This window comes from Ahaetulla prasina, chromosome 2, assembly GCF_028640845.1.
Source record: "Ahaetulla prasina isolate Xishuangbanna chromosome 2, ASM2864084v1, whole genome shotgun sequence".
Lineage (NCBI taxonomy): Eukaryota > Metazoa > Chordata > Lepidosauria > Squamata > Colubridae > Ahaetulla > Ahaetulla prasina.
Window position 1 is genome coordinate 167,780,915 of NC_080540.1, and position 26,173 is coordinate 167,807,087.

At 41.5% G+C, this 26,173-nt stretch overlaps 1 protein-coding gene across 3 annotated transcripts in view; it reads left to right on the top strand.

Moving 5' to 3' along the window:
• The window catches only part of STAT6 (signal transducer and activator of transcription 6), a 114,922-nt gene that overhangs the window by 67,308 nt on the left and 21,441 nt on the right, over positions 1–26,173 (top strand). For 2 of the 3 annotated variants that reach the window (XM_058167392.1, XM_058167390.1), the window contains exons 9-15: positions 10,092–10,280; positions 13,424–13,511; positions 14,900–15,022; positions 18,514–18,606; positions 21,939–22,145; positions 22,243–22,337; positions 25,656–25,792. In XM_058167392.1, coding sequence (XP_058023375.1) covers positions 10,092–10,280; positions 13,424–13,511; positions 14,900–15,022; positions 18,514–18,606; positions 21,939–22,145; positions 22,243–22,337; positions 25,656–25,792 — 932 coding nt within the window. Of the gene's footprint in view, positions 1–10,091; positions 10,281–13,423; positions 13,512–14,899; positions 15,023–18,513; positions 18,607–21,938; positions 22,146–22,242; positions 22,338–24,703; positions 24,911–25,007; positions 25,103–25,655; positions 25,793–26,173 lie in introns of all 3 variants that reach the window. The other variant, XM_058167391.1, reaches the window with a different exon arrangement.

Genomic DNA, 26,173 nt, shown 5'->3' on the forward strand with positions numbered 1-26,173 from the left:
GACTCCGACAAGACCTGTGCTTAACTCATAGAATCATCTATTGCAATGTCCTTCCTGTTGAAGACTACTTCAGCTTCAATTGCAATAATACAAGAGCAAACAATAGATTTAAACTTAATGTTAAACCGCTTCAATCTTGATTGCAGAAAATATGACTTCTGTAACAGAGTTATCAGTGCTTGGAACACACTACCTGACTCTGTGGTCTCTTCTCAAAATCCCAAAAGCTTTAACCAAAAACTGTCTACTATTGACCTCACCCCATTCCTACGAGGACTATAAGGGGCGTGCATAAGAGCACAAAAGTGCCTATCTTTCCTGTCCTATTGTTTCCTTTCATTATATCAAATTAATATAGTTATTGCATACTTTTGCTCATATATATATTACAGCTTTGGTCGCGTTGGTGGATGACCTCTGGAGGGCTCGGAACAGGGGTTGTTCCTCTGTCCTGGTTCTGTTAGATCTCTCGGCGGCTTTTGATACCATCGACCATGGTATCCTGCTGCGGCGGTTGGAGGGATTGGGGGTGGGAGGCACCGTTTATTGGTGGTTCTTCTCCTATCTCTCTGACCGTTCGCAGACGGTGTTGGCAGGAGGGCAGAGGTCGACCCCAAGGCGCCTCACTTGTGGGGTGCCTCAGGGGTCTGTTCTCTCGCCTCTCCTGTTCAACATCTATATGAAGCCGCTGGGTGAAGTTATCCGTGGTTTCGGGGTGGATTATCATCTGTACGCTGATGATACTCAACTGTACATTTCCACCCTGAACCACCCCAACAAAGCCGTTGAGGTGATGGACCGGTGTCTTGAGGCCGTGCGGGTCTGGATGGGGAGGAACAGGCTCCGACTCAACCCTTCCAAGACAGAGTGGCTGTGGGTTCCGGTGTCCCGGTACAGTCAGCTCACACCATCGCTGACTGTGGGGGGGGGGAAGTACTGACCCCCAGGGGAGGAGTGCGCAACTTAGGCGTTCTCCTGGACAATCGGCTGTCCTTAGAGGAATATTTGACAGCCGTCACCAGGGGAGCATTTTATCAGGTTCACCTGATTTGCCAGTTGCACCCCTTCCTTGACTGGGACGCCTTACGCACGGTCACTCACGCCCTCATCACTTCCCGTCTGGATTATTGCAATGCTCTCTACATGGGGCTCCCCTTGAAGAGCACCAGGAGGCTCCAGCTAGTCCAGAATGCGGCCGCGCGGGTGATAGAGGGAGCACCGCGTTGCTCCCACATAACACCTATCCTGCACGGCCTACACTGGCTGCCGGTAGCCTTCCGGGTGCAATTCAAGGTTTTGGTCACCATCTTTAAAGCGCTCCATGGCTTACGACTGGGATATCTACGAGACTGCCTTCTGCTGCCGATTGCCTCCCAACGACCCGTGCGCTCCCACAGAGCGGGCCTCCTCAGGGTGCCGTCGACCAAACAATGTAGATTGGCGACCCCCAGGGGGAGGGCCTTCTCTGTGGCAGCACCGGCCTTGTGGAACGAGCTTCCTCCGGGGCTACGACAACTCCCCGACCTCCGGGCCTTCAGACGTGAACTGAAGACGTTATTATTTCAACGAGCTGGACTAGCCTAAGAATAAAATATTTTAGTTAAATTTTAAATGGGTTTTTAACCGGTCTTTACCGTTTTAGTGATTTGGCTATTATAATATTTAGTTTTAATTGGGTTTTATATTGTTATTTATTATATTGTTTTATTTTAATATGCCTATGAACCGCCCTGAGTCCTGCGGGAGATGGTGCAGTATAAAAGTTTGATTAATATATATATATATATATATATATATATATATATATATATATATATATATATATATGCTTATATGATATGTAGTTATTTTATGTTGATGCTTGTGTATATTGTTGTGACAAAAAAAAAAAAGTCAGCACTGCTGCCTGGTAATATAGTTCCCAGTTCGGCAGTCCAAATCCTCCACGTAACCTCATATCTTGTAACACCTATATCCTTATTCTAGCTTTTTTCCTTTGCCATATAAATCTTCTTATTATCTTGTTAAGATGTTGAACGTAATTTTTTTTTCAATTTTTATCAGTACTATCTGGAATAAGAATAATAGTTTTGGCATTATATTTATCTTTATAATTGCAATCCTTCCCATAAATGATAATTGTAAGTTTTTCCATTGCTCCAAATCTTTCTCAATTTGATCTTTTAGTTTGTAGTAATTGTCCTCTTTTATCGTCACATATCTTGATGTTAGGTGTATTCCTAAGTATTTCACTTTTTTCACCACTTATTTATTTATTTATTAAACTTATATACCGCACCATCTCCCGTAGGACTCAGGGCGGTTCACAGGCATATTAAAACAGTATAATAAATAAACATTAAAACCCAATTAAAACTAAATATTATCATGGCCTGATCACTAAAACAGTAAAACCTATAAAAACCCCATTAAAATATGCTAAAACCTTCTATCTTAGGCTAGTCCTGCACGCTGAAACAATAGAGTCTTCAGTTCACGTCTGAAGCTCCGGAGGTCGGGTAGTTGTCGTAATCCTGGAGGAAGCTCGTTCCACAGAGCTGGTGCCGCCACAGAGAAGGCCCTCCCCCTGGGGGCCGCCAACCTACATTGTTTGGTCGACGGCACCCTGAGGAGGCCCACTCTGTGGGAGCGCACAGGTCGTTGGGAGGCAATCGGCGGCAGAAGGCGGTCTCGAAGGTATCCCGGTCCTAAGCCATGTACGTCCAATTTCTTTTTTATCTCTCTTTTCTGTTTTTCTGTAGTGTGAGTTGAAATTAAGATTTCAGCCTAGCATCAGACTAGCATTCTATCAGCTTTCTGTTTCCTAGGTGTGAAACATTAAAAGAATATTTTGTGTACAAATGATGCAGAGTCATGATCTTTGACCCATTTCTCCAATTTGATGCACATCAAAATCTTCTAATAGTTGTCAAGTATTCCTCAATTTCAGCAACTTTAAGATGTGTGGACAGCATACTGGCTGGGAGCTTCTGGGAAGTGAAGTCCATATATCTTAAAATTGATGAGGTTGAGATTTAAACAATTTTTTTTTTTAGATATCCCCAACCTGGTCTTTGCTTTCTCATTTTTCCTCCATTGTTTGTCTTCTCAATCAGCTGCATTTTTTGTTTTTAGTTATTCATTTCTCTGATGGAGATGGGTGACTAAGAAATAGTTTTTAAAAAAAGCTAACGGGGACATGGAGCTACAGTCTAAGAGAACATGGAGTTATACTCTTAAGATTCAGCCATCATAGGAAGCTTAGGTCCTTGTTACTCTCAAAACTTTCTCCATAACTTTCTTTTGCCCTTGTGCTGCAGACTGGGACAGGTATTCCTATCTAGGGTCATATTTGGCCCTGGAACTATGAGGTGTATATATGTGTATGTTTGTACATACATGTATATATGTATATACACATCTATGTACAGTTTTATATACTGTACACACACATAGACACTTAATATGTCTCTGTGTAAAATAAGCTATTACCCTAATAATGTATTGGACACGAGTTGTGAAGTGCACATCAAATTTCCCTGAGGAAATAACTTATTTTCCTGAGCTCTTAAATGCACTATATTTAGTTTTTGTATTATCTGTGAAGTTAAAAAAGCCTTTTCTTTTTTAACACTTCTTTTCTTTTATAATACTTCTGTTATAGATTAAAACAGGCAAAAATAGCATAAACATCAGAAACCAAATTAGTAACCTATTTCTTGATCAAGGTTTGTAAAGTGCCAGGAAACCCCACTTTTCCAGAATTGGCTAAAATGGACTTCATAAACAGTAGCCCATATCTGGTGGTGTAGTGGTTAGAATGCAGTATTGCAGCCTAACTCACTGCTCACTGCCAGCAGTTCGATACTAAACAGCTCAAGGTTGACTCAACTTTCCTTCCTTCCGAGGTTGGTAAAATAAGAACCTAGATTGTTGGGGGCAATATGCTGACTCTGTAAACTGCTTAGAGAGGGCTGTAAAGCACTGTGAATCGGTATATACATGCTATTGCTATTTACATACCCTGTTTCCCCCAAAATAAGACATCCACTCATAATAAGGCCAATCGGGCTTTTGAGCGCATGGCAATAAGGCCAAGTGCTTATTTCAGGATTCAAAAAAATATAAGACAGGGTCTTATTTTCAGGGAAATACGGTACATACATATACATACATACATACATACATACATTTGATGATCTTATCATGCTAATGACATAAATGTCAGTGACCATTCAATCCAATTTCATAGACATTCATGACTTATAATCACCCTTCCCCCAGTTGCCGATTGTAAGTCTGCTCATTGATCCATTAAAGCAAGATTTCACTGTACTTGTGAACAGGTTTATTTTATATGTTTGCAAGTAGGAATAAACCTAGCTGTGCATTTCAGAGAGCCTAAGCAGCTTCACATGCCTTCACTTTTTCTATCTTTCTAATTGAATATGTCTTTAATTGTTTATATCTTACATTGATAGATATGTTAGAGCTAATAAATTAAGAGTATTTTCTCTCCCAACATGTAAAAAATCCAACATCATGCATCTTCATCATTTTCTGAGACGTGGAGGAAATCATAGCCCCGATATCATGAATATTTGTGTATATTAGTCATTGGACTTTTTGTTTTGAGATTATTAGTCATTGAATTTTTTTTGAGATATGCCTAATTAATAGTCCAAGGTTATAGCCTGTGACCAAAGATATTTTCTTGGAATGTTGTCTTTGATTTACTAATATTCATATTCTAATAATTAAATAATGTAGGCAGTGTGTGACTGGTAGCTTTCTATGACTTTTATGTTCAATTAAAAACTCATAGTGGAAAACCATTGGTTTGTACTTTGTTCGGATACCTTGACAAAAAAAGCAAACATTTGTTCTGCAATTATGACTTCCCAGTCATTTTCTTTGGCAGAACCAGTAAGGTGATTTACGACTAAAGCTGCTAATCCCTCTTCTGTCTCCTTCTCCCCATTTTAAGGCACTGCCAGTTGCAGTTCTAACGATGAAGAGTACTTAGAGCTATATACCGCTTCACAGTGTTTTCCAGCCCTCTCTAAGCGGTTTACAGAGTCAGCATATTGCCCCCAACAATCTGGGTCCTCATTTTATTGATCTCGGAAGGATGGAAGGCTGAGTCAACCTTGAGCCAAGTCAGGACCGAACTCCTGGCAGTGGGCAGAGTTAGCCTGCAATACTGCATTCTAACCACTATACCAGCAGGGTCCCTAAAGTAATTGGAGTTTTTTTTCTGTACACTTGAAAATGATGAAGTGTAAGTTTTCCTCCTTGAATATTTATTTATTTTTATTTATTTGTATCCCGCCTTTATTTTTACAAATAACTCAAGGTGGTGAACATATCCAACACCCTTACCTCCTCCTATTTTCCCCACAACAATCCTGTGAGGGAGATTGGGCTGAGAGAGAGTGACTGGCCCAAAGTCACTCTGTTGGTTTTCATAGCTAAGGCAGCACTAGAACTCGCAGTCTCCCGGTTTCTAGATAGACCACACTGTCTTTTTGCATGTATGTGTGCATATTTATGTATCCTGTAGTATTGGCTTCTCTCTCTCTCTCTCAATATATACTTGATATTTACTAAGAGTAAGCAGGCAGACAATGGGAAATATGTATTGAAAGGAATGTGCTAGCACTGGCTAATGATTGCCTAATGCTGCTCACTTAGGATGGGAACCAAAGTCTTGAGGGTGAAACTCATTAGGTCTTGTCAATTACAAGCAGGAGCTGGCGTTTACTCCGTTGTACAAGTAGTCCTCCACTTAAATTGTGTCTAAAACTGTGGTTAGGCAATGGCAGGTATTAAGTTAAATGTGAGGGTCATTAAGCAAACATGGCATTTGTTACGCAAACATATTATACTGAATGAGTGGCTTTTTTGCTGAAAATCAGAAGTACACACTGGTTTCCAGCCAAAATATCACAGATTATGTGACCGCAGAACTCTGCAGATAGTTATAAATGTGGGTTGGTTGCCAAGCACCCCAAAAATGCAATCCTGATTGCAGAAGGGGCAGCCATTAGAATTTCAAAACTGGGTTGTAAGTAGTTCTGGGGAGATCCATCATAACTTCAAACCGTCACTAAGCAATTGGTCACAAGTTGAGGGCTACCCGTAAACCCTTTCTTTCCAATGAATTTAAATGTAAACATTAATCCTCTTCACGCTAATTATCCCGACACCAGGGTGAGCATTCTGAAGGGCGAGGGAGTCGGCAAAAAGAGTGATAAGATTTTCCCTTGTGATAAGATTGCAGTGCGGTCTTTTGTAATCAAAAGATGGAAATTTTACCAATGTGCAGGTTTTCTAATTGCCATTCAACACTTTTTGGTATGGTTACCAATGTGCTGATAACCCAGGGGTGAAATGTAAAATTTGTTACTACCGGTTCTGTGGTCGTGGCTTGGTCGGGGTGTATGTGTAATGTGACTCCGTGGGCTTGGCCAACTTTTTTTTTTTTTACTTTTAAAAGCATTTTTTTCTACAACCTATTTGGCCAAAGAGGTTGTAGAAAAAATGCTTTTAAAAGGCTCCTCTGACGATCCCAGCTGAGTTGCCTGATTATCAGGGGCTTTTAAAAGCATTTTTCTACAATCTCTTCGGCTGAAGAGGTTGTAAAAAAATGCTTTTAAAAGCCTCTGATGGTCCCAGCTGAGCTGCACGATCATCAGAGGCTTTTTTTTTACTTTTAAAAGGATTTTTTCGACCAAAGAAATAATGCTTTTAAAAGTAAAAAAACAAACCTCTGCTGATTGCACGGCTCAGCTGGGCATGGGGGTGGATTTTTGCTACCGGTTCTCCAAACCACCCACCGCCATCACTACCAGATCAGGCAATCCGGTCCGAACAGGGAGCATTTCACCCCTGTCCGATCCGGTCCGAACAGGGAGCATTTCACCCCACCGCAAACAGTTTATGCCATCTTTCAACTTTGATTTTCAGAGCTTGATACCTTTAGATTCTTTGACTTCTATTCTGTTATCCTCTGATATTGCCACTTTAATTATCCACACTTTCTTATTTTCAACTCCGAATCTGGTGTGATGTGCCAAGACGTTATCAGTTTGTACTTGGAAATCTCGCAATATTTTATCTTGCTCATTTTTTGGCTACTTATGTTTCCCACAAATTTTTCATAACAAGGACATGATAATTTATACAGCGGTTCCAAGGAATTATATTGGCCACTGTGCAATGCTATTGTTTATAATCAGTTTGTGCGATCTTCTCGCACAAGATTATACAACCTACTGTTTCTTCTGTTTCTTTGCACAATCTGCACTTTGAGATGACTTTATTTGGTTTGTTTAAAGTAGAGAGATAAAAGAACAAAAACTAATAAGATAGAAAAAGTCAAAAGTGCAGAAAGAAAAAGACATACGAAGAAATGTCTTCTTCTACAGCAAGTATGAGCATAAATTTACAAAGAGCTCTTGCTCTAAGTTTGCAACCTAATTTTCATTTTTTCTGTTATTTATTTTTTCTACTCTTAAATCCTTACATCGTAATTTCATTTTTTTGTGTTTCATGCCAAAAATCCAAAAGCAGCTTCCAATTAGCATTAAAATTAATCATATTTTTTCTCTAATCAAAGCTGTCAATCTTGCCTTCTTAGCCAACTTCATCAACTTCACCACCTATTCTTCCATTCTAGGTAATGTCAGATCCATTCTAGATAATGTGCATATAAAAGTCTTGTTGATGTCATGAAATATGGAAATGAACTCCCATAAATGTTTGCCCAACTGTTTGATCATCGGTCCCAAAAGGAGCATTTTGTTTCAGTTGCGTATCACTTTTTAAACTTGTCTAAATCAATGTGTGTATTTGTTGTGGCCTGTCGGCAGCCAGCAAAACAATCAGCAGAGTCAGACGATGAGGAGGTTAAGGGAAGGCCTATGACAGCTTTGGAGCCTTTGGAAGGCTCTGATAAGGAAACAGCATCGGAGGCAGAGACAGAGCCGGGGCCTTCTGTCCTCCCTCAGGTGGAGAGGCAGCTGTCTTTGGAGCCCGAGCTGAGTGAGGGGGAGGAACAGATGGGGCCCATCCCAGATGCACGTATCTGTAGGGAGGAAAGGAGTTGAGAGCAAAGGAAAACAATAAGTCGGCTCTCAGGGAAAGGCAGCCATTGACACTAGCCAGCTGCTCGCTGGCTGAGAAATAAATAGGAGGGGTTTGGGAGTGGTCAGTTGTTGCAGACAATCGTTTATTTCTAATATACAGCAAGCAATTCGGATTCCTTGGACAAACCCAGTTTTTTTGGGACTACTTAAGTTTGATTTTTGTTGTTTATCCACGTAAATAAAAAATTGTTACTGCCCTGTTATAAAAAGGTGGTTACTTTACTCACGAGTAAACAGCTTATTATTATTATTTGCGAAGGCTGGGTCAAAACAGTGTTTGACTCCAGATGTTTTTGGGTTTTTTAACATGCTCGTCAAACTTCCAGCAGAAAACATGGCCAAATATATGCTATCCCATAGTGCTTCCCATCCCAAAGTTGCTCTTCCCATCCTAAACTAGAATATTTTTTTCCTGCCTGCTGTCTTTATGAATAGGGACGGGGAAACTTAGAACTTAGAATAACTTTATTGTCACTTTGAATGTACACTACTTGGCATACATTACAATGAAATTAAGTTGCATACATCTCTCAAGTTAGGGATGTGGTGGCTCAGTGGCTAAGACGCTGAGCTTGTCGATCGAAAGGTCAGCAGTTCAGCGGTTTGAATCTCTAGTGCCACGTAATGGGGTGAGCTCCTGTTACTTGTCCCAGCTTCTGCCAACCTAGCAGTTCGAAAGGACATAAAAATGCAAGTAGAAAAATAGGGACCACTTTTGGTGGGAAGGTAACAGTGTTGTTTTGTCCTTCTCCGCCTCCATCCAAGTGATGGCTTAATTAGCTGGCACTATCAGCTCTGGCAGCAGAATAGCCAGCGTCTGCCAAGAATGTTCGTTATCTTCCACGCTGGTGAGTCACCCAGGAACAAACTTCAGCTCTAAGTCAATCAGTGGATTTGCCTGTTACAAAGAGACACAGCAGCTCTTGCTGCCTTTTATATCCTGTGGGGTGTGGCTCCATGACTCAGCCCTTCCTAGGCCTGCCCCACCCCTGCTTCTGTTGTTCCTTCCTCTCCTGCCTACGAAACCTAGGGTCCAAACAATCCTGATTGCTGTCAGCTGGGTCTGAAGGCGTGGCCTGGGGGAGGGAAAGAATCAGGGGACGGAGGCCTCGTTATCTCTTCCACCTGGTCTGCTTCTGGCTCCTGGAGCTGAGCCAGGGAAGCCGGTGTTCCGAGGTAAGTCCTGACGGCCCTTCCCCCTTACTGTCCAAGTCACTTTCTGGCAGCAGGCCCAGCTCCAAGTCACTTTCTGGCAGCAGGGCCGGCTCGGGGGGTGCAGACACAACAAGCGTTCCGTGAGCCTTTGAAGTTTACTTATGCTAGCCACATGACCACGGAGATGTCTTCGGACAGTGCTGGCTCTTCAGCTTTGAAATAAAGATGAGCACCATCCCCTAGAGTCGGGAACGACTAGCACATACGTACAAGGGGAACCTTTCCCTTTCCCTTTACATCTCTCAAAAGGTCTCCACCTCTAATATAAATATAAACTTGACAGGATAGATAGATAGATAGATAGATAGATAGATAGATAGATAGATAGATAGATAGATAGATAGATAGATAGAAAATTATGCATGTACCCACATACATTATATGGCATAGAGAAACAATGCAGTCTAGTTCGGATGTATACATGTACCTTGCAAGAGAAACAAATCCTGCAAGTTTACCAGATGGATGTCATAAGGAACAAAGCTGTTACAGAATCTGATAGTCCTGCTAGAAATACTTTGAAACCTCCTCCCAGAGGGGAGCAACAGAAACAGACCGTGAGGTGTGTGTGTGTGTGGGGTCTCTAACAATGCTTTGAGCTCTAAGCACATAGTGCTTATAAGCAATATCCTGGGGAAGGGAGTAGGGTGAATATTAAAGCCTGTTGCTGCTGTTCCCAGAACTGACTCTTCTCATACTTGAGCCTGGCTTGTGTTTCCTCTCCAGTTCCTTCTTGGTGGAAAAACAGCCTCCGCAAGTTTTAAAGACGCAGACCAAATTTCAAGCCAGTGTTCGCTTCCTGCTGGGACCTCAGTTACTCAAACATCCGCCAACATCATTTCTGGTCACGGCTGACATTGTGACAGAGAAACAGGCCCGGGAACTGTCTGCCAACCATTCTGCCTCAGTCTTTAGGTGAGAGACACCATTGCAGCCTCAGTGTATCTCTCCTGGTGGCTTTGTTTCCAGGTTTCTTTTTTTAAAGAATGTATTTGGCTTTAAAAGGTATAGATTCTTAACCAAGAATAGATTTTTAAACACAGATCTCAGGTAGAGTGAGAAAATTTCACACAAACTGTTCACAAGAACTGCTTTGAAATATACTTTCAGGGATCCACATACGAGCTGTTTCACTCTTCTCTTGTCTTAAAGAGAAAGAAGAACTGTCAAAATGGGGAATGATTTATCTCATGTAACTAGTGAATATCTATAGTAATTTACAGAAGACTTAGAATTAGAATAACTTTGTCATTTGCAAACTCTTGTTTCTCGAGTACCCTGCCCGAAGTTTCCCGTGCCACTTCAGGGAGCGCTCCTCGAGAGACGAGAGCTTGCAGGGGGCTGATCTGGCGTCCACAATAGAGAGCAAAATCCGGCTGCTCCCTGGATCAATCACCATTTACTGCTCCAAGTCCCAAGCGGCAGGAGACGAGGGCTGCTTATCACCACTGGTTGGGCAAATATACTGAGGCGGAATACTGATGCTGCGCAAGTGCAAGTAGTGCTTTGCTCCCACAGTTTCCAGCCATCGCAATCGCTGCTTTGGCCCGCTTGCGCCACAGCTCCTCCAACAGGGTGCACCGGCAAAAATACGAAGATTTCTCCACAGACCACCAAAATTTTCTCGTGGACCACCAGTAGTCCGCAGACCACCGGTTGGTGACCACTGCGCTAATCAGCATACATTAAAATGAAATTTCGTTGCATATGAAATTTGCGAAGGTGGAGGCTTCTGGGTGGCGCCATCTTTCTCGCTGGGTGCCAATTTATGGCACTCCGCATTGAATACCGTAAAAGCCGGATTTAACAACTGATCCCGGCTTCATTTCTCTCTCTGGTTGAAAGAGAGAGACAGAGCAAGGGGGAGGAATTGGGTAGATTCCCCTAGAGGCTTTGTTTTTGTAATACAAAGTCTTGAACGGCGAATCCCCTTATTTACCCCTCCCCCACCTCCAGTATTCTCTGCGCTCCTGAAAAAGCAGGAAAAGAGGAAGATGTCCACTTCTGCTAGCAATTGATTTTTTTTGTGGATACGAAAAGCAGGCGGAACAAATGTGAGGAGCAATTATTGGTTTGCAAGTATTTTTGATTTTCTGACTTCCTCCCCCCCTTCAGTTTCGTTTTAGAGAAACTGAAAGCAGAGCGATACATCAAAGGGAGCTTTGCTGTTGAATCGAAACTGAATGGAGATTTTATCTTATTGTGTTTGACTGTGGACTGTTGGATTATATTACGCTGTTTAAGTACGTTACAAGGGGATTCTCAGCAGGAATTTTGTTATGGAGGTTCTTTCAGAAGAATGGGTTCGGGACGTTATACAGGACTACACAGAAAGAATGTATTTAATTATTCAAAAATACAAATTGATAAAAAATGGGGACGTTTTGGATGAGAGTTTGGAGCAAATTAACCAGTGCAATTATTCGGAAAATGGAATGGAGGATATACAAATAAAAGTGGATAAATATGAAGATTTGATCGTGAAGAAACAAGGTGATCTAAAGAAGTTTTCTTTAAATAGTTTGGATGAGCTGCCTGAATTTGTGCTACAGGAGATTGTCCTCAAATGGAAAAGACTCACAAGCTTAATGTTTCCCAAGAGTTCTCTTTTGGACTGATGGAATATCGGCAGTAATTTTTGGATTTCTGGACATAAGGAATTACTAGGAAATATTGTGATTGACTTTTAAAAGGAGCAACGAAGGAAAGACAGAGATTAATGCACCAAAAAATGGCAAGAGACAATAGTATTATTTTTGAAACAAGGTTTTTAAAATATTAATAGACAAAATATTTGTGTCCCGAAAGAATTATATGGTTATATGGTTATAGAAGCTATAAGGAGATATTCTCTGAACTGGATTGGATTTTATGTTTTAGCTGGTTTTAAATATTTTAGGATTAATTTGTTCTACTGATTTATATATTTTATTATTGTTTATTGTTAATTTTTGAAGGATTTGGTTATGTAAGGAGGAAGTCAGAGCTAGAGAGGAGAATTGGTATAATAGTTTTGGGGAAAAAAAATTTTTTTTAGCATATGTTTGTTTTATTTTTAACTATACCTTGTGTTTGTTCCGGGAAGCCAGGGGGGGAGGGGGGAGGGGGTTGTGAAGGGAAAGGGGTTGGGGGGAAAGGGGGGAAAAAATTTTTGTAAAACTTTTTGAATAAAAAAAAGAAATTTGCGAAGGTGGAGAAGGGGAAGTAACTAAATGAATAAAGTTCATCTTCAACTCAAATGATATCTGAATGAGAGAAATGTATCATAATAGTTTGCCCAGAGAAGTTTTCAAATTATTCTTAATAATATAGTAAAAGATAAATTTATAGGTATATGGAAACACTGAGCGCGAGAGGGAGAATGAGTAGTAGTTGAAATTCTGGGCGACTGCCGATTAGTCTTCAAATTAAAAAGCAGTCATTCTGTTATTTCTTGACAACATACAGGTAGTCCTCAACTTACGATCATAATTGAGCCCAAAATTTCTGTTGCTAAGTGAGACATTTGTTAAGTGAGTTTTGCCCCATTTAAGACCTTTCTTGCCAATTGTTCAGTGAATCACTGCAGTCGATAAGTTAGTAACCTGGTGGTTAAGTAAATCTGGTTAACCGATTGATTTTGCTTGTCAGAAAGTTGCAAGAGGCAATCACTTGACCTTGAGATATTGCACCAGTCACAAATATGAACCAGTTGCCAAGCATCTGAATTTTGATCACATGATCATGGAGATGCTGCAAAGGTTGTAACTGTGAAAAATTTTAAAAAAGTGTCATCGTAACTTTGAACAGTCACTAAAGGAACTGTTGTAACTTGAGGACTACCTGTAATGCGGTGGCCTGTTTCTTCTCTTCAGAACTAATGTTTCAAAATGGAATATTTTACAAAGACAAGATTAGCTCCAATGTTTATCCACAGAAGAACTGTTTTCACTATAGCACATAAACAAACTTTAGAGTGGGAAGCCTCGGCTTCGAAGTTGAGTTTGTCACAATGAATAATCACTTCCTGGTAGTAAAGGAACCAGCTCATCATCTCTTGTTTTCCTTTTTGACTTCAGTGAAAGCACTGGAGAGATTGTAAACAACACAGCATCCCTGGACATAAATGCCTCCAGCAATTCCTGTACTGCTCAGTTCAAAAATTTGGTAAGTGGATTGAGAAGAAGTGAGTAGGAGAGAATTCAAACAACCTAACTGGTGAGATAGGATGTAAATTGGGCTGGGAAGCAACTTACCAAAAAATTGCAGAGAAAGCAAAATTGGAGGGGGAGGTGAAGTGTTGGTCATCTCTATCATTATGCATCTGTGTGTAAACTCAAATCAGTTTACAAAAAAATCTCCATGTCATGGTCAGCTCCTTACGCAAACCCTGCTCCCAATGAGACATCCATCTGCAACCAGGGTGGGGGTGGGGAGAAGGCATTGGAATGCAAGGGAGGGTATTGGGGAGGGTACAGGAATGCAAGTCTACCGGCTTGAAGCCTGAGACTGATCCAGCTCCTTAAGGTCATCAGATGGGAAAAAGGCGGAGAGACTGTTCCTAAAACAACCGGCAAGTGTAACCGATTGGCTGGACAATGGACAGTGGGAGGACCAGGGGAAAGTTGTCCTATGCTATTTGTGCACGAAAATGTTAGAACTGGCTTTTCCACGCCTATACTCACATGGCATTTTCAGTAAAGTTTTAATCTTGGTAAAAGATGTCTCCTCTGCTATCTCAACCAGTGGGACGGTTGACACCCCAGAAGCAACTCACATTCAGGCCATGGCCAGGTTATAACCATGATTAACTTTAGAAATGTAGAAGTGTCAACCATCATTTGGGATGATGTAACTCAGGTCTGATTCACACTTGCACCATGACAAGATACCGGAAGTGGTAGGAAGATGACGTATATCCCTTCAGACTGCCAGAGGGGATAATAATCTCCCATCTAGATAATGATAAGAGGAAAATGGGTGCAGCAGGGAAGACAATTCTTATCTAAGTTTTTTCCTTCGAAGTTCCTTCTTGTAAGGGAACTTTTTAAAAAGTTATTTCCCCCATCTTCAGGACTGTGGCTGAGTCACTGAGAGATGTAGTAGAAGTGTCCCATTGCTGGGAATCCCCTTTTCTCCTTCAAATCTGAATGGTTGCTCGGCCTTACAAGAGATGTTTTGCTTAGAAGCATGTTTGGTGAGCTTTGTCGTTCAAGAAGGCCATGGGGGCAGTGCTGAAATCCATTTATTTTACTTCTGTGGGCGTGGCTTGGTGGGCGTGGCATGGGAAGGATACTGCAAAATCCCCATTCCCTCCCCACTCCTGGGGGAAGGATATTGCAAAATCCCCATTCCCACCCCAGTCTGGGGCCAGCCAGAGGTGGTATTTGCCGGTTCTCCAAACTGCTCAAAATTTCTGCTACCGGTTCTCCAGAACCTGCTGGATTTCACCCCTGCATGGGGGACAACAAATTATAAGCTGGGAGCTAAGATTTGGAACAGATTTTCCCTTGCAGAAGTTAAGCCAACAGAAATGTGCCTTTTCTCATCTTCAGCTTCTCAAAAAGATCAAGCGTTGTGACCGCAAGAGTACAGAATCGGTAACGGAAGAGAAATGTGCTGTCCTCTTCAGTAGCAGCATTTGCCTTGGACCCAACCAAACCAACTTCCACCTACAGGTAGCAACACCATGTGGGGGCTGGTATTGTTCTTAGTACTAGAGATGTAATGGGCTGCTGGTTTATTGCTTCCTTGAGCGAGAGACACACAAATAAGTTAGGCAAAGCCTTGAAAAGGGATAAATACCATTAGTGCCCTGCATTGTCTCCTTTCTTCCCTCTTGAGTGGTTTGGCACCAGAGATACAAATAAGATGCAAATTTCTAGGTCTGGCAACGAGAAGGTTTTGCGGTGCTCTTTTGGGAGGAATAATTGGATGCATACCTCCTGCTATGAGAAGAAACACCCACAAGTGGGGCAGTATCAGGATTGGTTGACTATATGGTTTTTTTTTTTTACCCATGCAAATTTCCTTCTCTTGCCCCAGGGTCTGTTTCCAATAATGGTTTCATTAATCATGCATTAAGCCCCAGTTTCCAACAACAGACAGATAGCTGGCTGTCAACCCAACTTTTATTAGGTTCAAAGAGATAAAATGAAATCTTTAATGGAATTAGAGACACTTAAGTAAGAAAATGAAGCCCTATATATATATTTTAACAACCGGTTCTCTACCCTAATGACTAGCTGGGTGGGCATGGCTGGGTGGGCGTGGCCAACTCGATGTCACTTATGTTGAGGGGCGCTTCACCTCGCCCACCCTCTCATGACCGTGGGGATGCTGCACGCAAGTGTGGCAAACGATCATAAGTCACTTTTTTCAGTGCCATTGTAACTTTGAATGGTCACTAAATGAACTGTTGTAATTCAAGGATTACTTGTACAAAAAGCTTCTTTGCTAGCAAAAAGCTGCCCTAAATACCAGTCATTAGATTAGAAATGGAGGAATACACACTGAAGATCAATGAGTCACATAGCCGTCGTGGAAACCTAAACCATTCTCTCTGAGTACCTTCCTTTTCCTCAGCAATACTTGCAACCCAGAGTTACAAATCAGGCAGGTTGCCAGAGCACATTGAGGAATTAAAATAGTTAAAATACAAGGATAACTAACAGCAGCCAAGTTACTCTTGCTCATAAAGTGAAACCCTTTAGCGGAGAGGTCATTTAAGCTCTCCAGAAAGTGTATATTTGGGCTACAAAATATACTTGGGCTACAAAATGCCCCGCTAAAGAGACAAATAAACAAATTAACATCTTGAATGAGGGCTAATCCCATTCTGCCTTTGTTCAGACCTTGCTGCAGGGAATTTTTGCCTAAATTGGAAGGAGGATCCACTTGGTGGCTCAGTGGCTAAGACCCTGAGCTTGTCGATCAGAAAGGTCAGCAGTTCGAATCCCTACTATAGGTCTCCTACATGAGCAGGGGGTTGGACTATATGACCTCCAAGGTCCCTTCCAGCTCTGTTACTGTTACTTATTATCAGTGAGCAATCATATGCCTTGCCCACTCCGAAGCAATGCAAGAGATTCTGGAAACCAAGAAAGTCCAGTTGCCTCTTGAAAAAAGTACCTTTGGGACAACCATGACCTGGATGACTGAAGAATCCCCATAGACAAGATACTCCTGTGCTCAGTGAACTGCCCAAAGCAACCTTTCCCACCCAGGAGAAGGAATCATTAGATGCATTTGCACCACTTAAAGCTGGTCTTACTCACCTCACAAGATATCCTTAGGTCAGTGGTTCTCAACCTTTATAGTGCTGCAACCCCTTTAATACAATTCCCCACGATGTGGCGACCCCTTTAATACAATTCCCCACGATGTGGCGACCCCTTTAATACAATTCCCCACGATGTGGTGACCCCAACCATAAAATTATTTTCGTTTTGAATTTATCGCGCCTGAAGCCGTATTGGCTAGCGATCTGAACTGCTTGCGATTGCCTGGAGGACGGAGGCATTAAAGCAGAGACTCCTCCCCTATTAAGTTTATCTCGTCTGAAGCCAGATTAGGCTAGCGATTGGGAGTGATTGCTGTTGGCTTGAGAGGGAGACATCAGAGCAAAGATTTCTCTCTTTTTTAATTCATCGCACCTGAAGCCGAATTCGGCTAGCGATTTGAAAAGCCTGCAGCTGGCTTGTGGAGTCAACCATTGGAGCGCGATTCTTCGACTCGCAAGTATACTTCCCATATTTCCGATGGTCTTAGGCAACCCCTGGCAAATCGTCATTCGACCCCCAATGGGGTCCCGACCCACAGGTTGAGAACCGCTGCCTTAGGTAATCATCCAGATTTAAGGAAAGATCATATGCCCCCAGAAAGGCAGTAAAAAAATCAGACAGAATGCCAAGCTTGCATTCTGCCTCTCAGCCATTTCTTCTACGGCTATGCCAACTCTTATGTAAATAGCTGTTACAGCCGTGTTGGAAGGATACTCCAAAAAGCTTAAAACAACACTTTAACAATCTTTAAGAAAGTCAAGTCCCAGGAATAAAAGTACCACAAAAAACTCTGGGGGGGGGGGGACGACAGACGGACAGACTCCGGAGAAGTGCCATCTACAGAAAGAAAGTCTGGGTGTAAGGCTTACAATGTAATAAGCTTATCCCAGAGGCAATTTCTGAAAACACTTAAAGCAGCAGGGCAATTAAGATAAGGATTAGGCTAGAAATACAGGCATAGCACAATGTTTCCTTCCTGCCTCCCTTGCAGGATTAGCCCTGTAAAGTGGGAAAAAATTTCTTCCAACAAGCGGCTCTCCAAACTGCTCAGAAAATTAACATCCGGCTCGGGAGAACTGGTGCGGGCTTCATTTTCTTACTTAGGTCTCTTTGGATTTCTGGGCTCCACAGGATCTAATAGGGTCTCTGTCTGTATTGTACCACCTTTCCCATCTTGTAGTAAATTGAGCTTTATTATAAGTTCTCTAGGTCTGATTTGAATACCTTGCTGTTCTGAGAAGATCAGGAGCTTATGAAAGCTGAGATAAGTAGAGAAAGTTGTGGAAAATTGTCAATTTGGCAGCATCCTGACCTAAACCCTTTTGTTCAATATGTTACAGTAGGGGAAGACTTCAGGTAGCTAGTCTTCTCCTCAGGGGTGAAATTTACTTACCTTTCCTAGCAGTTCAGAAGCACGTGCTCTGCATGCCCCTGCACATCCTGATTGCACTTGGACCCTCTGTGCATGTGCAAAACCTTCTGCACTTGTGCAGAGGCTCAAAAACAGGTTACTTCCTGGTTAAAACCAGGAAGTAATGACGTCTGGGCAGATGGGCGGAGCCTCGCACTGCCACCACTACCGATTCTGTGAATCACGCACCGCCATCTCTACCGGATCGGCCAAACCGGTCCGAACCGAGAGCCTTTCACTCCTGCTTCTCCTTCATGCAGTCACTCTTGCCCTGCTGTGTGCCCTAAAACTGGTTTAGACTGGCTTGAATCCTGTACAAAAGCATTCAAGATAAGAATTCAGGATAGTTCTTGTTACATAGATCTATATAACAAGGGGTTCTAAGCTGAACAGTCAGAAACAGAAGACAGTAGGCCAGTTTTAAAGAAAATCACAGTTGTTAACTACAACTCTTTGTTCCCTCCTGTCGTTTTAGGCTCTGTCGCTGCCCCTTGTGGTGATTGTCCATGGAAATCAGGACAACAATGCTAAAGCCACCATCTTATGGGACAATGCCTTTGCTGCTCCTGTAAGTGAAAGATGCAGACTAAGACTGCTACTCATTAAGGGAAGAATTTAATGTAGACATTTAATTGTCAAAAAAATGTGGATTTTTTAAAAAAACGTTTCTTAGGGGAAGGATTTCAACTCGTGAGCCTCCAGAAATCTAAGCCAGTTTGTAAAAAAAAAAAAAAGGATACTAGGAGCTGTTCAGCAACTTCTGTCTGCCCACAGATTCCCTATCTCCAGCCTAGAGCCTCTCCATAATACCTACCAGCAGTTCAAATCTCACCAGCTCAAAGTTGACTCCGCCTTCCATCTCTCCGAAGCCAGTAAAATGAGGAGCCAGATTGTTGGGGGCAATAGGCTTACGCTTAGAGTATGCTGTAAAGCACTGTAAAGCGGTACAGTAGAACCTCTGGTCACGAACGCTTCTGACTACAACCAAATCGGGTTCTGACCAAAAAATGTACACACAATTTATTTTTTTTTGCGACCAATTTCCCCTTCCGTGCCATTTTTTTTTGTAAATTTCCAAAATTAGTTTCAGGTCACGACCAAATTGGGTTGTGACCAAAGTTATGGAATGTATTATGGTCATGACCAGAGGTTCTACTGTATATAAGTCTAAGTGCTGTTCCTATTGCTAATGGTAGAATAGAATAGAATAGAATAGAATAGAATAGAATAGAATAGAATAGAATAGAATAGAATAGAATAGAATAGAATAGAATAGAATAGAATAGAATAGAATAGAATAGAATAGATTTATTGGCCAAGTGTGATTGGACACACAAGGAATTTGTCTTGGTGCATATGCTCTCAATGAACATAAAAGAAAAGATACATTCATCAAGAATCATAAGGTACAACAATTAATGATAGTCATAGGGAAACAGTCAATATAAATCTTAGAGATACCAGCAACAAGGTTACAGTCATACAGTCGTAAGTGGGAGGAGATGGGTGATAGGAACGATGAGAAAATTAATAGTAATGCAGACTTAGTAAATAGTTTGACAGTGTTGAGGGAATTATTTGTTTAGCAGAGTGATGGCATTTGGGGAAAAACTGTTCTTGTGTCTAGTTGTTCTGGTGTGCAGTGCTCTATAGTGTCGTTTTGAGGGTAGGAGTTGAAACAGTTTATGTCCAGGATGTGAGGGATCTGTAAATATTTTCACAGCCCTCTTTTTGACTCCTGCAGTATACAGGTCCTCAATGGAAGGCAGGTTGGTAGCAATTGTTTTTTCTGCAGTTCTAATTATCCTCTGAAGTCTGTGTCTTTTTTGTTGGGTTGCAGAACCAAACCAGACAGTTATAGAGGTGCAAATGACAGACTCAATAATTCCTTTGTAGAACTGGATCAGCAGCTCCTTGGGCAGTTTGAGTTTTCTGAGTTGGCGCAGAAAGAACATTCTTTGTTGTCCTTTTTTGATTATGTTTTTGATGTTAGCTGTACATTTTAGATCTTGTGATATGATAGAACCTAGAAATTTGAAGGTTTCTACTGTTGATACTGTGTTGTCTAGTATTGTGAGAGGTGGAAGTATGGGAGGATTTCTCCTAAAGTCTACCACCATTTCTACGGTTTTGAGTGTGTTCAGTTCTAGATTGTTCCGGTCGCACCATGAGGCTAGTTGTTCAACCTCACGTCTGTATGCAGATTCATCATTGTCTCGAATGAGACCGATCACCATTGTATCATCTGTGAACTTCAGTAGTTTGACAGATGGATCATTAAGAGATGCAGTCATTGGTATACAGAGAGAAGTGGGGAGAGCACACAGCCTTAGCCCCCTGTGCTAATTGTACAGGTATCTGATGTGATTCTTAGCTTCACCTGCTGCTTCCTGTTTGTTAGGAAGCTTATGATCCATTTACAAGTGTGTTCAGGTACCTGTAGCTGATTTAACTTAGAAGAGTATCTGGAATGATGGTATTGAATATTGAACTAAAGTCTACAAAAAGGACCCTTGCATAGGTCTTTGGAGACTCAAGATGTTGTAGGATGTAGTGCAGAGCCATATTAACAGCATCATCTGTTGATCTATTTGCTCAGTATGCAAATTGCAAGGGGTTTAACAGCGGATCCATGATGGTTTCCAAGTGGGACAGCACTAGCCTTTCAAAGGTTTTCATGACTACAGATGTTAGAGCAACTGGTCTTTAGTTATTCAGTTCCTTGATGGTGGGCTTCTTCGGTACTGGGATGATAGTAGAGTGTTTGAAGCAAGAAGGAACATAGCACATCTCTAGTGATTTATTGAAGATATGGGTGAAGATGGGGGCCAATTGGTCAGCACAGACTTTTAAGCAAGAAAAAAGTTATCTTGTATGGGCCTGGAGCTTTTCCTGGCTTTTGTCTGTGAAATAGGTCTTGCAGTTCCTTTTCTGTGATCACTAAGGGTTGTGAACCCAATGGGATGGGGTCAGTTGTAGGAGGCTTGGCTGTTGTTGCTGTGTCTGAGATGGGGGTTGTGGAGATAGGTGACTGTAGTTTCCTTTCAAACCTGCAATAAAACATGTTCAGGTCATCTGCCAGTTGCTGATTTCCTTCAGCCTGGGAAGGAGGTTTGATATTTTTAAGATTTTTCCACATGTTTGCTGGTTCATTTGTTGAAAACTGATTCTTTAGCTTTTCAGAGCAGCTTCTTTTTGCTGCTCTGATCTCCCTTGTTAATATATTTCTGGCCTGATTGTACAGCATTTTATCACCTTTTCTGTAGGCTTCCTGTTTAGAACGACATAGCTGCTTAAGTTTAGCTGCGAACCAAGGTTTATTGTTACTGTATATTCGCAAGTTCCTGGTGGGTACACATAGGTCTTCATAGAAGCTGACATACGATGTTACAGTATCTGAGTTCATCTAAGTCTGCAGAGGTACTTTCAAAACATTCCAATCAGTGCAGTCAAGGCAGGCCTGTAGCTTTAACTTTGCTTCCTCAGTCCAGGTCTTCACTGATTTAATTGTTGGTTTTGTGGTTTTAAGATGTTGCCTCTAAGCAGGTATAAGGTGAATCATGCAATGATCAGAGTGTCCCACAGCTGCCCGTGGTAAGGACTGATAAGCATCTTTCAGTGTTGTGTAGCAATGATCTAAAGTATTCTTGCCTCTAGCCGGACAATTGACATGCTGAAAGTATTTTGGTAGCTCTTTCCTTAAGTTTGCTTTGTTTGTAAACCAGCTAACACAAATTGGTAAGGCAGTGAGAAACCAAGTTAAGATTTAGAGTTGCTGTTCTTAGTGAGGGTTATTTTTTAGTACCAGATCAGCCTTTGGGGAAATATAGGATTCGGAGTATTGTTGCCTGCTACTGTTTATAGCAGGTGTGTGATGCTGTCTCTCTTGATCTGTTCCAGGATCGCATTCCATTTGTGGTGGCTGAGCGTGTTAGCTGGAAGGCAATGTGTGACACTCTCAACCAGAAGTTCCTTGCAGAGGTGCAAACCACAAAAGGTCTACTCAAGGATCATTATTTCTTCTTGGCCCAGAAGATCTTTGGTGACAACATCACCAGTCTAGAGGAACTGCAGAGATGCCACGTCTCTTGGTCCCAATTCAATAAGGTCTCTCAATGGGTTTTGTTAGAAGGGTGATATGATAGTCTCTTGAGCTTATCTGGTTGGTGTCATCTGCTTCTCATACTCACCTTGTAACTTACAGGAGATGCTTCCTGGTAGAGGATTCACATTTTGGCAATGGTTTGAAGGCATTCTTGACCTCACCAAGAAATATCTGAAGAACTATTGGTCTGACAGGTAAGAAAATAAATGGATCAAAACCAGAATGCGCTACATAATTCAGTTTGGTGCAGTGGTTAAGGTGCTGGACTAGAAATGAGGAGGTTGAGTTCTAGTCCTGCCTTAGGTATGAGAGCCAGCTGGGTGAATTTGGGCTAGTTACTATTCCTCAGCCTAAACTTTTGTAGCATTTTTGTTTTGGGGAAAATAGGAAGAGGGAGCATTATGTAGACAGCCTTGAGTTGTAAAAGATAAAGGTTGGTTGGGTAAATAAATAAATAAAGTAATTATAAAATTGAATTAGGAGTGAAAGTCTGAAAACAGAACTTATTTTCCTCCCAATTTTTTTTTCCAGTATAAGAAAGTAGATTTATTGACCAGGTTGGTTGAGTCTTTCTGAGTTGACACAGAAAGAACATTCTTTGTTGTGCTTTTTTGATGACGTTTTTGATGTTGGGTGTCCATTTTAGGTCATGAGATATGGTAGAACCTAGAAATTTGAAGGTCTCTACTGTTGATACTGTGTTATCTAGTATTTTAAGCGGTGGTAGCATGGGAGGGTTTCTCCTAAAGTCCACCACTATTTCTAGGTTTTGATGTATTTAGTTCCAGATTGTTCTGGTCGCAGCATGAAGCTAGTTATTCAACCTCCCATCTGTATGCAAATTCATCATTGTCTCGAATGAAACCGATCTTTGTTGTGTCATCTGCGAACTTCAGTAGTTTAACAGATGGATCATTTGAGATGCAGCCATTGATATGCAGAGAGAAGAGAAGTGGGGAGAACACACAGCCTTGTGGGGGGGGCACTGTGCTAATTGTACAGGTATCTGAAGTGATTCTGCTTAGCTTCACCTGCTGCTTCCTGTCTGTTAGGAAGTTTATGATCCATTTACATGTTCAGGTACCGCTAGCTGGTTTAGCTTAGTTTGAAGAATGTCTGGAATGATGGTGTTGAATGCTGAACTAAAGTCTACAAAGAGGACCCTTGCGTAGGTCTTTGGAGATTCAAAATGTTGTAGGATGTAGTGCAGAGCCATATTAACAGCATCATCTGTTGATCTATTTGCTCAGTATGCAAATTTCAGGGGGTCTAACAGCAGATCCATGATGGTTTTCAAGTGAGACAGCACCAGGCTTTCAAAGGTTTTCATAACTACAGATGTTAGAGCAAGTGGTCTGTAGTCATTCAGTTCCTTGATGGTGGGCTTCTTCAGCAATGGATGATAGTAGAGCGTTTGAAGTAAGAAGGAACATAGCCCATCTCTAGCGATTTATTGAAGATACAGGTGAAGATGGAGGCCAATTGGTCAGCACAGACTTTTAAGCAAGAAGGAGTTATCTTGTCTGGGCCTGGAGCTTTTCCTGGCTTTTGTCTGTGAAATAGGTCTCGCACTTCCTTTTCTGTAATCACTAGGGATTGTGAACCCAATGGGATGGGGTCAGTTGTAGGAGGCTTGGCTGTTGTTAGTGTGTCTGAGATGGGGGTTGTGAAGATAGGTGGCTGCAATTTCCTTTCAAACCTGCAGTAAAACACGTTCAGGTCATCTGCCAATTGTTGATATCCTTCAGCCTGGGAAGGAGGTTTGCCATAACTGGTGATATTTTTAAGACTTTTCCACGTTTGCTGGTTCATTTGTTGAGAACTGATTCTTTAGCTTTTCAGAGTAGCTTCTTTTTGCTGCTCTGATCTCCCTTGTTAATAAATTTTTGGCCTGATTATACAGCATTTTATCACCTTTTCTGTAGACTTCCTGTTTGGAACGATGTAGCTGCTTAAGTTTAGCTGTGAACCAAGGTTTATTGTTACTGTATATTCACAAGTTCCTGGTGGGTACACATAGGTCTTCACAGTAGCTGACATATGATGTTGCAGTATCTGAGTTCATCTAAGTCTGCAGAGGTACTTTCAAAAACATTCCAATCAGTGCAGTCAAGGCAGGTCTGTAGCTTTAACTTTGCTTCCTCAGTCAAGGTCTTCACTGATTTAATTGTTGGTTCTGTGGTTTTAAGTCTTTGCCTGTAAGCAGGTACAAGGTGAATCATGCAATGATCAGAGTGTCCCACAGCTGCCCGTGATAAGGACCGATAAGCATCTTTCAGTGTTGTATGGGAATGATCTAAAGTATTCTTGCCTCTAGCGGGACAATTGACATGCTGAAAGTATTTTGGTAGCTCTTTCCTTAAGTTTGCTGTGTTTGTAAACCAGCTAACACAAATTGGTAAGGCAGTGAGAAACCAAGTTAAGATTTAGAGTTACTGTTCTTAGTGAGGGTTATTTTTTAGTACCAGATCAGCCTTTGGGGAAATATAGGATTCGGAGTATTGTTGCCTGCTACTGTTTATAGCAGGTGTGTGATGCTGTCTCTCTTGATCTGTTCCAGGATCGCATTCCCTTTGTGGTGGCCGAGCGTGTTAGCTGGAAGGCAATGTGTGACACTCTCAACCAGAAGTTCCTTGCAGAGGTGCAAACCACAAAAGGTCTACTCAAGGATCATTATTTCTTCTTGGCCCAGAAGATCTTTGGTGACAACATCACCAGTCTAGAGGAACTGCAGAGATGCCACGTCTCTTGGTCCCAATTCAATAAGGTCTCTCAATGGGTTTTGTTAGAAGGGTGATATGATAGCCTCTTGAGCTTATCTGGTTGGTGTCATCTGCTTCTCACACTCACCTTGTAATTTACAGGAGATGCTTCCTGGTAGAGGATTCACATTTTGGCAATGGTTTGAAGGCATTCTTGACCTCACCAAGAAATACCTGAAGAACTATTGGTCTGACAGGTAAGAAAATAAATGGATCAAAACCAGGATGCGCTACATAATTCAGTTTGGTGCAGTGGTTAAGGTGCTGGACTAGAAATGAGGAGATTGAGTTCTAGTCCTGCCTTAGGTATGAGAGCCAGCTGGGTGAATTTGGGCTAGTTACTATCCCTCAGCCTAAACTTTTGTAGCATTTTTGTTTTGGGGAAAATAGGAAGAGGGAGCATTATGTAGACAGCCTTGAGTTGTAAAAGATAAAGGTTGGTTGGGTAAATAAATAAATAAATAAATAAAGTAATTATAAAATTGAATTAGGAGTGAAAGTCTGAAAACAGAATTTATTTTCCTCCCAATTTTTTTTTCCAGTATAAGAAAGTAGATTTATTGACCAGGTTGGTTGAGTCTTATACTGATACACACAGAATAAGAAGTTTCAGTTAGTTTTTTTTATTTATTTCAAAATCAGAGGGGTGCACTTTTTTCTTTCAACCCTTACTACAATTCTCTAAGCCCTGCAGTGTTGATTATTGATTTTCTCCTGTTTTTTTTCTGTCTGTCCATTATGTTCATTCAGATTGATCATGGGCTTTGTCAGCAAGCAATATGTTTTCAATTACCTGAGCAATGCGCCAGCTGGGACTTTCCTGTTACGTTTCAGTGATTCGGAGATTGGTGGCATCAGCATCGCCTATGTTAACTACTTCCCAGATGGTATGTCTTTGCGTAGGACAGGTCCATATTCGCAGAGCTTAAAGTGGAGGAAAAATAGGTTTTTCTGTCTCTGTTAGATAGGTGATTGTCCATGAAACCCTTTTAACGGTTAATTTGAAGTCAGGATTGTTGAAACTGAGAATAGTTTTATTATATTTATATGCCAACTGCAAGCGATTCTGGGCAATTTATAATTGTTAAAACGTTTTTTAAAAAACGAAGAACGATACAAAAACAGCCCAAGACAAAAAAAATAAGGATGGCAAAGAAAAGAAAGCATCAGCACTTAGACTTATATAGAATAGAATAGAATAGAATTTTATTGGCCAAGTGTGATTGGACACACAAGGAATTTGTCTTGGTGCATATATCGCTTCAAAG